General features: G+C 37.7%; 2 protein-coding genes across 7 annotated transcripts in view; both read right to left on the bottom strand.

Moving 5' to 3' along the window:
* The window catches only part of LOC145981568 (RNA-binding protein 1-like), a 41,198-nt gene extending 39,423 nt beyond the window's left edge, over window positions 1-1,775 (bottom strand). For 3 of the 4 annotated variants that reach the window (XM_083114916.1, XM_083114915.1, XM_083114918.1), the window contains exon 1: window positions 1,683-1,775. The gene's annotated coding sequence lies outside the window, so the exon portion shown is untranslated. Of the gene's footprint in view, window positions 1-1,661 lie in introns of all 4 variants that reach the window. The other variant, XM_083114917.1, reaches the window with a different exon arrangement.
* Window positions 1,776-9,787: 8,012 nt separating this feature from the next.
* The window catches only part of LOC145981253 (RNA-binding protein 1-like), a 37,875-nt gene continuing 33,998 nt past the window's right edge, over window positions 9,788-13,664 (bottom strand). For 2 of the 3 annotated variants that reach the window (XM_083114406.1, XM_083114407.1), the window contains exon 5: window positions 9,788-10,062. In XM_083114406.1, the coding sequence (XP_082970532.1) occupies window positions 10,059-10,062 (4 nt within the window). In that variant the 3' untranslated portion in view covers window positions 9,788-10,058. The remainder of the gene's footprint in view (window positions 10,063-13,664) is intronic. The other variant, XR_014440944.1, reaches the window with a different exon arrangement.

Raw genomic sequence — 13,664 nt, 5'->3', positions numbered from 1 at the left:
TTTCAACCTTCTTCACAGAAAAATACCTACTTTCGTGTTCATTATGTCATCACAAACCATTGACGGATAGCCCCAAAAACCATTCACGATAGGCCCACAAACCATTTCCGGCAAGGTTAGGTTAGGTTGGGTTAGGTTAGGTAAGCATCGTTAAAAGAAAAAAATTCTCGTAAGAAAAAGGCATGTTTGGAAACACTGGCGAGATCACGTGACTTTTGATGCTCGTGCCATCTGCAGGTACATAATGGAAACAACAGCATAATGTTGTCAGAAAATGCGAGTTCCTTACATAAAACGTGATTATTTCTTGTTCTGCAGCATTCTATGGTGAAGTTTTCAGTTGCCACGAAAGAAAATACCTCGAAGAACTTCGACAATGCTACAGAAACTTATTTCAGCAAGTAGTTTCTCCTGTAAATTTGAAGAAATCCGTTCGGGCGATATCGCATATTTACCGTTATTTGTTTACTCAAAGCAAAAACTGAGGGTAATTGTTTACTATCCTTCGGACACCTATAACTTCTGAGTTTCGTCAATTTTTGACATTCGTACTTATCTATCTGCTTCAAGGAACATTACGTGAATGGTTTTTGGGACTATCCATCCGGAATCGGTACGAAATTTAAACAAACAAAATATTTTTGTTTGAAATTTTTGACCCAAATTTCCCACCGATTCCGGGTTCCGCCCCTGGGGTAATTGACCTACCGCCCCCAACTGCTAACGCGGCCCCGCCTCCGCTCCTCTCCGGCTCCCCGGCTTTTTCTATAGACTCCCTTTTAAAGGCATGTTAGAAATTGGCCGGAGTCACCTGCCCCCAATTGAGGCCCAAACTTTTAAATTTGAAGAAATCCGTTTCCTGGATACGGAAAACTTACCTGAATTTCACAAAAAACACTTTCCCGATGTTAGACAATACTACAGGAACTTATTACGGTAAGTAGTTTCTTCTGTGGGAATGAAGAAATCTGTCCGAAGGATAGTAAACTAGTACCGTCGTGGCCACTATTCATTTTGGTAACTTACTGCCATCATACACAAAATGCTTGTTGTTTGGGGTCACAGTCTAGATTACCGAAACTGATAGTTGAAAAAAAAAATGTTTTGCAAATAACACAGACGGGATTTTAATTTATATCTAGTTTAATAATTGTGTAAACAGTATCTCTTGTACTCGTCAGCAAGCCTTATTAATATATTTTACTTTGTGGGGAAAGTTCACGAAATAAGCATCAATCCTTCTGGGTAAGGCATGGTTATTTGTGTCGGTCCCTTTATCATTTCATCAATCATTCACTCAACCTTATCATCGTGATTAATCTACAGGTAGAAAAATATGTTAATAATAAATACCAATACGGTCCCCAATTTGGCTTAAGAATAAATAAAAACGGCAGATGAACCATAAATACACTTTCTTCAATCGTTTATTATTATTGCTATCAAGGTTCGATTATTCCCCCAAAAAAATCCTATGACGTAGCACAGGTAATGAACACAATAAAGCATATATTTTACAGACACAGAAATAGATTAAAAGTATTTGAAGCTGGGTCAGTCTGTCTAGTACAAGATGGAATCATGTCATCAAACATGACCGAAAGCTCATACCCAGAAGAAGTATCCACATGCGTGGCAATTAAAATATTTTTTATGCTTACGATAATTACGTCTGAAACTACCTTGATAAAAAATATAACTTTAAAAACACTAATTCCTAAAATTCTTAAAAGTCGTCTTCTCAGTAAAAACAACACAAATATTTACTAATGTTGCCAGTCAAAATTCCAAGAAACCAGTGAAGCCAAGTCCCCTTCCCCATTATCCACCATTCTCGCTTATTTCTTGAAATGAGTTCTCATGAAACTAGAACACATATGTTTTATAGATGTATTAAAATGTAATATCAATGTTTCTTATTACATTCACGACAAAATGTTTTTTTTAAAGTATGGCGTAGCCACCACGGGGCAATGGTTGATTTGATTGATTATTCTTGTTACAAGGATATAGTTTAAACCTGAGGAATAGCATACATGAGAAATTTAAACACCATAAAACGTAAATAAGTATTTTATCGGGAATGGTGTGGTTGATAATCCCCTTTGGCCCAGTATTAAAAATATATATAAAAAACGAACGTCTAGGAAGAGAGCTGACTACCAGCATATGCTACCAGAAAAAGTGTACGTAACCCCTCCCTTTCAAAACTCCTAGGCACGCCTCTGGTAAATTCCCTTTTCAAAAATCCTTGGCACGTCACTGGTTATGTCATGTGTATGTAACATATAATTTTAAAAGACAGAAGCCATGAGACAGAGCCATCTCCAAGGAAGGATTTCATAGGGTCGACTTTCTCATTGCTGTAAATTTTGTAGATTCCTAGACGGAATGAAAGGGGCGGAGAGAGAGAGAAATAGGAGTCCACTCAGGAAAAGAGAACAAAACATAGGACTTGTTGGTTACTAATAAAAAGAAAGTATAAACACCTCTTACACTCATATTAGCCATTTTTAATATTCTTGTGCACACCATTGGTCCTTAGCAAAACATACCAGAAGTTGAAAAATCGTAGTTGACTAACAGAGTTTGAAAATTAAAGAATGTTACTTTGTTCTCCAAGGTCCAAAATAGAACATTGAATTGGTTCTCCAACTGCATGCAATTAAAAAAATACTCTTGTGGTATATTAAGTGGTGGAGGGCTATGAGCCATGCAATTCGCCATGGGTGCTGACTTCAAGGGGCAAGGCACTTTCTTCCCCCCAAAATTCATCAATAATTATTTACATTATACTTTAAGAAAATCAATAATTTTGCCCCAGAAATATTTATATGAAGTTGGTGCTTGGCAGAAAGTAACATGCTGGTCATCTTAGTTCAGCTGCAGAAGGATTGAACAATTACATTTAGCTTTCGTGATGGAATAGGAGGATCACAAAAATTGATTTCCTTCCATAGTTTTGCATAAAAGGGAAGTCAGTATATGAGATATTCAAGATCCTCCAATGCACAAAATCTCCAAAAGGTTTGTGTATCATACTATGCAGAGCTTCACTAACATTCAAACTGTTGATAACCAGTCTACATGATGGACAGCCTTGACTAGGCAACCACTGAAATCAGCGGCAGGTCATATGATCAGAAATCCAGTTGAAGTGAATAGTCCAAAATGTCCACCCGGCTACCAAGGAGACTAGACTGCGCCAAATAGTGTTCACAAATATATAAAATAACCATATTTAATATTATTTGACTTTCCAGTCATAGGCGAAATTACATGAATTTTTCCAGTTTTACACGTCAGTGCAAACCCTATTCCAGTGTTGCACCCTTGGTCAGTTCTTTGTTGCTGCAAAAATCATGGAATTTTAAAATTCAAATATTGATTTTATTACTACAAAATATACATATGTCCTACTAATTTTGCTACCTGTGGTATGTTGTGATGCCACTAGATTCGAGTGTCAGTCAAGGGCACTGAACAGAGGCGAGCAGCAACTCAGTTTTTATATTGTGTAGAAGAATGAACATGACACAAACTGAAGACAGTCAGGACATGATAGTAGTCATTCTCAATAGGAAGAAAAGATAATGTCACCCTGAGCTTGTGGAAACTTTGGGAAATGCTCTACAACAGTGGTTCTCAAACTTCTTCCTCATTGTACCCTGTACCCTTTAGTTGTAACTAAACGTCTAATGTACCCCCACCATAGGTTTTCTCAGAATAGTGTGTTATGGGGATTTTTTTTTTTTGCTGCCTGATTGCTGGGGCATTTTTGATATGTTGTATCAAGCAGGGGGGATTCATGACATGCCTGCGTCATGGAAAAAAAACCCACCACCTCTTATGCCTTTAGAATTGGTTTGGAAAGGGGGGGGAGACATGCTGTTTGCATACAAGGTTAATCAAGCAGACAAACTGTTAAGAATAAGGTTCAGTACACTAACAATGGCAGTGCGCCTAGGCAGTTGTGTACATTTTATGTTAGGAAACATGAAAGAGAACTGTGCTTTTTCATTCTTTCTTTAGTATTTTAATATCAACTGCAATTAAGGTTTCGAATGTTATGCGATTGTTGGCATCTCGGCTAGTTGTAAACAATGTCTTGTGTTTTTTGTGTGGTAGCTTCGATTCAGCTCGGAACTTCTGACACTGAAGATTTCAGTTTGGCATGAGTTTACAATACCGGACCACTCTCCCATTCCTATAAAATTTCACCTACTTACTAATTTCGGTGTCCTGATGATGTATCTGTAGTTCATATTTGGTGGTCAGTTGTTAAAATTGTACATTTACGTGTAGAACTTGTAAAATAACCTTGCAATTTACAACGGTGATTGTCCATACACAGCAATTCAGAACCATCTTTCTTTCGCAATTCGTTAATGGTCTTCCTTTACGCACAACAATCTTGCTGACATCAGACGAGGAATGCCTACAAGGTTAGGTTAGGTTCCATTAGCATAAATACAAAGAAAAAATAATATTTTAGCTAAGAGAACTATACCTTGTCTTATTGATTTCTTCATGTTGGGAAAATGGCATCTTCCGTTACGTTACGTTAAGAAAACATAGTTTATTTTGTTTTTTTCTCGATTTCCATACTTGACCGCCAATTATTACATGCAGATTCGTGATTAGGAGTTCACAATTAGTGAGTTGGTGAAATTACATAGAAATGGGAGAGTGGTCCGGTATTGTAAACTCGTTCCTTCAGTTTTAGTGTTGGATGATATCAGGCACGATTTGTTTCGATTGCAGTGGCGGCGATTGGGGGGGATTTGCCCCCCAATTTTTGCCACTTTTACCCCTGCACTATGCTAAACCTAATCTACCAAGGGAAAGTAAACTATCCTCCCCCCAGTTTGGGCACCTTGCTCCCCTAGTTTTGGAACCCAATCGCCACCACTGTTTGCTTGTTTTGTTCATGTGCTAAGACTGAATAATTGTAAAAATAATGTCAGTTGTCGCTGTCTGAAGCTTACTTTTGTTGACTGTGTAAATTGAAACGAAAACATTCATTCCAAAGTGTCTTTGGTTGGCCACCTTGCCGGAGGGGTTATCACATCGCCAGGGGTCCCAGGTTCGACTCCCAGCCTCGGCATGGATGTTGCGAGTGTCCATTAATCATATCATCACTCATCCCCATCTTCGCAAATTAGCCAAAAGTGGTACAAAAAATCAACGTAAAATAAACCAAATCAATCAATCAACCAAAGAGTCCTTACAAGCCAGTTCAAACACATGTGTATGGAGTACATGTGTAATACCATTCATCGCCAGGATAAGTGGGGGAAAAAAAACACTGTGAGCTTAAACATGTATATAAAACTAAAAATAATCTTCCCATAAACTACAAAACTATGGAAGTTAAATTTAGAAGTGGGCCTTGGCAAAATTACACCAATGATAAAAGTGCTTCAAGTTCACGTTCAGGACCAAGTTAACAAAATCAGCCTAATGAGACGAGCCACGAGAAACATGAAAGGTAATTATTTTTAAACTTTTTTTTATACTATCCTTCCTATTCACATGATTTGATTGTAAAGTGTTTCTAAAGCTCTGTAATGGAAAACATTATTCATCTTGAGTTACTTGACGTCGCTTTCTACCTTGTGGGGGGTGTTCTACCTTTTTTGGGGGGATTGCATCATAGGCCTTGGGGGGGAAGCACTCCCGGGTGTGTATCTGCAACAGAGCAAAGTGACATTCAGGCTGTATGTGGAAAGATGGTACACAAATAAACATTAGAATCCTACATTTATTACTTTATTGAGTGTTCCTACATTTACAATCTTTATGATTAGTTACAAAAATTAAAATGTAAAACACACGTATGCTAAGAAGTATATAAAAAGCTTTAATCTTCATTTATTTTTTCCAGAGTTGTAGAAAAAAGTAAAGATCAAAAATAACGGTAACAATTAGATATAGTGAAAACACATTTCTTCAAATTTACAGGAGAAATGACGGGAAAGTACTTAAAGAATTGAGTTCCTGTGGAGTTTTGGAAGCTGGTAATAATGTTTTTTCCATTCGTGCAACTTATTCGGCCGGTAAATAATGTTATTTTCGACATTAATGTACCTCCGTTGCACGATAGCTCATGCCACCATTACCATCGACTACGTGAATCAAATGTTCCGTGCATTCGAATATGTAACCCCCTGTCAGTGTAGCAACCACGCGGTAGTTTTACCAGATGTCGTGTGAGCGGGGTATTTTTTCCAATTTAATTTTCTAGCTTTGCCTAACCTAACCTAACCTTCTGTGAATGGTTTGTGGATCAATGTTAGCCTAAAAACCATCATTTTTCGGTTAATAAGTGTTAGTGTAGCAACCACGCGGTAGTTTTACAAGATGACGTGAGAGCGTTTTTTTTTCTTCCCAATTTAATTTTCTGTTTGCCTAACCTAACCTTCCATGAATGGTTTGTGGATCATTTTTCGCTTTAAAAATCTTTTGTGAATAGTTTGTGCTGCATTTTTCGGTTCATAAGTTTGGAAACACTGCACATCAGCTGACGATAGACAACGTGAGTCAAGATTTGCTCGCCATATAGCAACGACCAATACTTGCAATGTGAAAAATTACGCTTTTTTCAGTGAAAAAAACATAATCCCAAGTTGAAAAATGTTTCGCTATGCATATAAGGTAAGTAAGTACAAATTTAAATAATTCGGAAATAAACGAGTTCAATGTGTTTTCACTATATCTAACTGGTACCAAAATAACTTTATAAACAAACTGTCAAGCACAATTTTGGAGTTTTTAATTGTAAATCCTGAGAGTTAGTAGAGAGAAGGATGTGCGTGCATAGCCTGACACAGCTTCTTGAAATCTGGTTATGCACTTGAAACTTCCAAGCGTAGATTCGGCTCCAAATTTAGTCTGTATCGGACATTTGCTTTTCACCAAATTTAGTCTGTATCGGACATTTGCTTTTCAGGCACACCACGGATTTAAAACCACTCTCCGAGATGATTGCGTACTCTACGCGTACCACAAAGGTAAAAAAAAAGTAAAGTGTTCCCCTGTGCATAGCATCACGCCATGAAGGCGTATAGGGGGTGTGGAGGTAACGCCCCACACTTTCTTGATCCGGTCGTGAGTGGGGGTGATGTGATCAGCATCACGCCCCTGACCGCCTTTACCCCCCAGGGTTTCCCCCAGGTACCCATGTTATTCGACGCTGGGTGGGCGCCGGGGCCGCTTCCACCGTTAGAAAAGTTCCCGGATTTGAACCGGCCGGGGATCGAACCCGGGACCTTGAGCATGGCAGTCAGACGCGTTACCGACTGAGCCACCGCGGCCATCTACGCGTACCACAGCTCTACAATACCGAACTGTTGCCAGGTCAGCATCATTTATGCATGGAAGGGAAACAAGAGCCAATATGCATTGTTCAGGACGAGCTGTGACAGTGCATACTGATATTTTTTATGCGTGGAGGAAGACAGGAGATAGACTATGCAGGAGTTTCAGGTACATACTGTTATTAAAATAAAATATATACACGGATATTCTCCAAAGAAGATATCCACATGCATAAAGTTGAAATGACGTGGGTGCCACATGCACAAAAGCGAAACACAAAAGAGGACACATTGGCCATTTTGTACCCTTCAGAACATACAGGGCAAATTCCCTTAACTAAAATCCTAACCTTAGAGTTAGTTAAAAAATTAGGGTGTAAAGAACCCCTTGGTTAAAAGTGCAAGGTTGGAAAGGGACCAGCACAGGAGATGCACATTAAAAAAGGTATGGAAACATTTGAAACTTCCTTGGAGACAGTGTAAAAGGCCACCTGGCCATTTGAAGGGAAAAGTTGAATGTCATAGGGGAGCACTTCTTTATTTATTCAAACTTCATTTTCGCTGTTGCCAAATGTATTTAATGCTACACATTTTTGCAAATTACAATATAAACAAATCCACTTTGGCACCACAAAGAAAGGCTTTTGAAGTTCTCGGTGTCGACACAACCCTGCTGTCACAATCCAGTAATACAAGGGGTTGGTCATCTTTTGGAAATGATGGCTTTCTTTTCAAATGTGTAAGTCGTGTGTGGTTTCTTTTTAAGCTCTTCAAAGAAGATATGGAAAGAAAATGTGGTCTCTGAACTAGAGAGAAATGGTGATACCAGGATAACCATGAAAAGTTAGTGAAGATTTGAGGCTCAGCCAGGAATTCAACCTGATTTCTTGGCATTTCACGCTAATGCTCCACTGCTACAAAGGAAACAACTGGTTTCACCACAGGTCCTCCTAATTTTTTATTTTCTAACAAGGAAATGCTCAAGTATAATCATGGTATTTCCAAGATAAAATTTCAAGGCTACAAATATTATGGGTGTACATATTTTCTCCCCATATTGTAGAATGTTGTTGCAAAATTATGGTTAAAAAGAAAAAAAGATAATCTGTCCTGTGCAAGATTTAAATATTTTTAGTTTTCCAAGAACAAGACATGTATTTGAATCATAAATACATCTCTATATACACTGTTTTCCTTCTAATTTTACAAAGAACAACTCAACTGTCTCTACAGATGAAAATTTTTCACATCATCAAAGGAAATTCACATTTCATTCCTGCTGCCAAAGATTTCCAAAGAGAATTTTAGAATTTAATGAATTTAATCAGTAAAACATTTTGGCGAACACAAAACAAACAGTTTTCTTAGTGTCACCTGTGTTTTCATTAATGATCAACATTATAACAATAAAACTGAAAACAAAGCTTAAGCAGAAGGAAAGGAGCAAATCAAAAATAGTTATTAAGGTTAGAAGTTTATTTCATTTAATTTTTTTTAATCTGAAAATAAATTCAGGTACATGGAATACTTCACAAAGTATAATTTTGATTTCTATTTTCAACATCATTATTGTGGTATATAACCAAAAAAAAATACTGTTAATATTGTTTGAACTAGTTAATATTGTTTGAACTAGAGTACTGCAATGAGCATTTTTTGCTTGAGCGACAAATAGTTTGCACGGGCAAAGACAGATGGCACACAGAATTGATAGTTCTTCCCCTCGAGCGAAAAATGACTGAACGAGCAAAATACACTTCAACTCTCGGACCCTATTAGTGCACATATTTCCATCATTTGTCTATGGTAGTGAGCCCTGAAATATGGATCGTGAAGTAAAAGACGAAGTGAAATTGAAAAATAAGTGAACATAATCACCATCTCCATGTTAAAATGCAGTTTTGTGTATCTTACCGAGATACGTGAAAATGAAATAGATGATTATGGGCTGAAACTGCTTAGGCTGACATTTTATGCTTCTACGGTTATTTTCACATTGAAATGATGTTCGATTGAATGTTATAACTGCATTTTATTATTTTGCAGAATATTATTATCCTTTTCGGTAAGTGAACAATGATGTAAACGTACTTCTTGCACTGTGATACGATATTTGCAATTGCTTAGACAGGTCTGTCAGCATGTGTATCCATTTTACGTTTCGGTCTATAGATATTGCATACTTTCATATGTGCTGTATTTGAGTCTTACTTAATAATATACGGAATTATGATGTACAATTGTAATTGCAGAGAGTGGTTTCTTCCATGTATGGGTTTTAGGTTGCCGGTGCTGCTCATTTGGCTCTGAAATATGGGACGTTGCCAATAATTCGACTACGCGTGCAGTATGACTGAGCGTAGCAGGCTCGAGCGTGGGAGATTCGAACGAGTTTGAGCGAGCGAAAGTGGTCCGATGCAGTACTCTAGTTTGAACCATGGAAGTTAAAATCAGTGATACTAGCAAAATCTCACAACTTTATTGTCCTTTATTTTAGTCTTCCACCTGGGATGTAAAAATATCTTAAAGTTACATTTGAATATAATCTGAACATTGTGAAGTGCAGTCAGTCTCTACCCCTTTTGCACAATATTCTCACAAATTATATACTGGCTATTAATAAACATGTATTACAAAACACTCTCTTAATACGACATAGAAACATGAGTTAGAATGACATAAGAGAAGATGTACACAATTCTTGCTGCCTGATATCTTGTATTTAAAATCATCATGGTTTTATCTGCAAAAAAAGAAAATATAATATTTAGAGGCACATATTTTTGGTAAATAAAAAAAGCAAACTTTTGGTACAAAAACAGTCAATTTCGGGTTCAAAAGTGGTAAATAAAATGAAATTTCACTGTTATAGCGGTGAAAAAGCAGTATAAAAATGGCATTTAGGTTTTAAAAATGTGAATATAATCCCAAATTTGATTTAAAAACTGCACAATTACACAAAATGAACATATCCCTTCTAATAGTACATTAAAGCATTACCAAAATATTAAGTTTATTCCTGTATAAGGGAGTCCATATTTCCTTCTCAAATATTTACAGCAGACTTAACCTTTTCAGTCCCAAGGCCATTTTCACAAGTAAGCCTCTCTGTCCCGAGCCAATTTTGAGCAAAATGCAGAGTTTCAATTAAATGAGTGTAGATCGGAGACTAATTGCCCTAGAGAGATCAGTGATATACCGTTGTACGCGAAATGAACCAGAGATTCAGACTATGAAATTTATGCAAATTCGGCGTACATGTGGCGGGGGTAAGGGGCTAACTCTCAAAATTCCAAAATTTCGGAAAAAAAAAATTGGTTCCCCCACCCTCCCCCCAAGAGAAAAGTACATGATAGTGTCGACATGCACATGGAAATGATCGCTGACATGTAAGGAACACAAAAATATTTGCATTATTATCATATGACCAATGTAACTTGAGTTGTACCTCCAAAAGGAATGGTCGGCACGCCACTGATTCAAGCTTCAAAATGCAGCGGTACCTTGAAATGACTTTAGCTCAGAGATTATTTGCCCTAGAGATATGAACGATATACCGTTGTACGCAGAATGAATCACAGATTCAGACGATATATAATTTATGCACATTCGGCATATATATGGATGGGAAAAGGGGGGAAATCCACTGAAAATACTTTTTTTTAAAAATGGGTTTTCGCCCCCCCCCCACCCCCCAAAAAGGATATGAAAAGTTCAAAATGCACATAGAAATTATCGCTGGCATGTAAGAAACAGAAAAATATTTGCATCATTGTCGTATGACCAATGTAACATGAGTTGTACCCCCAAAAGGAATGGTCGGCACGCCACTGATTCAAGCTTCAAAATGCAGCGGTACCTTGAAATGACTATAGCTCAGAAACTAAATGCCCTAGAGATATGAAAGATATACCGACTGTTGTACGCAGAATGAATCACAGATTCAGACGTTTTAAAAAATTGTCACTTCACCCAAAAAATGTCCTCGCACTTGGGCACAAAACAACACCTACGCACAACATTCACGGACGAAAAGCTATTTTTAGACAATGCAGGGTAACCCCTGTCGCAACTTGTGAACACTTGTGCTCACAAACAAAGGTTTCCTTCAGCACGCTTCGAAATTCCATTCTCACAACGCAGATTCAACAACCAGTCTTCCCCCTCCCCCTGCTTGCGCCCTCACGGAAAACTTTCATTTTGACATCTGATACTGATAAACAAGCTTCCTTCGAATGCAGTTAACAGGAGGGAGTGAAAAGCATTGCTTTAGAACAACAAAGCTGGTCTTCCTTTGTCAGCAAAAAATTTTCCTTGAAAAGAGACGCAAAAGAGAAGCCCCTTTTCCCCTCCATTTTCATGAAGACAAAAAAAAATGCAAAAAAAAAAACATTTCTGTTAAATACATGTATTAGGAACAATATAAAAAAAAAATTGAAATTCTAGCCAAAAATAGATACGTTATAACGTAAAAACTACATCCTTGACACAGCGTCTCGATCGAGATGCTTGGGACTGAAAAGGTTAGTCAATTTTCCGTGAATTGCATAACTCACAGGATACTTCAGACTTCAGAAAGTGCCGTGTTGGTATATAAACAGTAAATTTCGTGTTTAAGAGTCTATTTCGCATTTTGCAGTTCATTTTGCATCATTTCGTGACAAAATAGGGAAAATGAACCTCACACCTTTCAGAAACATGAGAAATTAACATTACAATTTGTTACTTCACATTTCGTGTTTTCACCAAAAACAAAATATGCATGCCTCTAATACCGTGCGTTCATTTCGATCTTCAGCCGACAGATCGGGAGAAGCGTGGCGGGCGGCGCTGACGGAGATGCCAACATTTGCGGCCTGTAATGCATGCTTATTTTTATGGACATATGCAGACTTTTATATAAATATTGCAAAACGAGCACCAACCTGTGTTATAAAAGTACGGTTTTAATTTTAGTAGCTTAGTGGATGTATGTGCTGATGATATTGACACGCTCATCTCCTGTGAAACACAGCGTAGAGGTTTGTTTGGAGAACGTTCTAACGCTGCACCAATTTCATCGACTTTTGCTTCGGTTAGAATCCATCGTTTTTGCTTAGGTGTTTTAAAATTTAACTATCCAGCTTCTCGTAATTTAAGGACAAGATGTCTAACCGTATCCCTATGTGGAGGTGAAACACCTGGGAATTTCTGTACAAATTGCCTACACAGGTCTCGACACGAGTCTGTTTTCACGTAAGTGTAATACATAAAAAATCTTTGTTCCAACGTGAACCTTGTGGCTTGCATTCCAATCGTCTCACTGACACAACACACTGCAATAACACAAACAAGTAACGGCAAGTAACCAAGAATAACAGTCTTGCACACAGTACGAAATTAACATGATCTTGGTTTACATCTACTCGCCACTACATTCACAGCTCTGTCTTCATCTAGTCGCGAAGGAACAAACAACTCGAGCTCGGAGATTTCGGATTGCAAGAAGCTCACGAAAACCAATGACTTTTTAACGGTTTCGTCTGCAGCATAATCTTGATACAGTGTAGCACATTCGAAACCTCCAAACTATCCCCATCAACACAAAACTCTTTCAGGGATATAAACTTAAGCAGGACGTTACTGGTCAAAACTATGATTTAAAATGTTTTATTTTCTGTGGCTCTTAACATCGTTTCTAAAGCGTATTTATTTGTCTATATAAGGGCAGGGCTTGGATGAATTACAGAAAAACTTTTGCGTGTTATAACACAGGTTAGTGCTCGTTTTTCAATATTTAAATAAATGTCTGCATATGTTAGGGCTACCATACGTCCTGGTTTTCCCGGACATGTCCTCTTTTCGGACCCTGAAATTTGCGTCCAGGTGGGTTTTTACTTTCTGTTAATATGTCCGGGTTTTTACTTTTATCCAATTATCATAGGTCAGAGATCAGGAAGTTACGACTTTTCGAATCATTAAACGTCTGAATACGTCGCTGTAGTCTGATGTTGGCAGTACTGGATGATGCGCTAAACGTTAGTCGTTTGTTGTTACAATTTCTAGTTCCGGTCGATGTGATTTCCACGTCATTCGTTAGTGGCACTATAATATCACGGGGAATAATATTTTATTTAATGGTGATAAATTGTGTGATTTATGTAATCAATGTCTTCGTGTTTGTGAATAAATTGATGGTGTGTGTGGTTTTCAAAGAAAATGTCCTCTTTTTAGCATTTCAAAATATGGTAGCCCTAGCATATGTCCATAAAAATAAGCGGGCATTACAGGCCGCAAATGTCAGCATCTCCGTCAGCGCCAACTGCTACATTTCTCCCGATCTCTCGACTGAAGATTGAAATGAAC

This window comes from Lepisma saccharinum, chromosome 29 (genome assembly GCF_977018435.1).
Source record: "Lepisma saccharinum chromosome 29, izLepSacc3.1, whole genome shotgun sequence".
In the NCBI taxonomy this organism is placed as follows: Eukaryota; Metazoa; Arthropoda; class Insecta; order Zygentoma; family Lepismatidae; genus Lepisma; species Lepisma saccharinum.
This window is presented reverse-complemented; position numbering and strand designations above follow the sequence as displayed.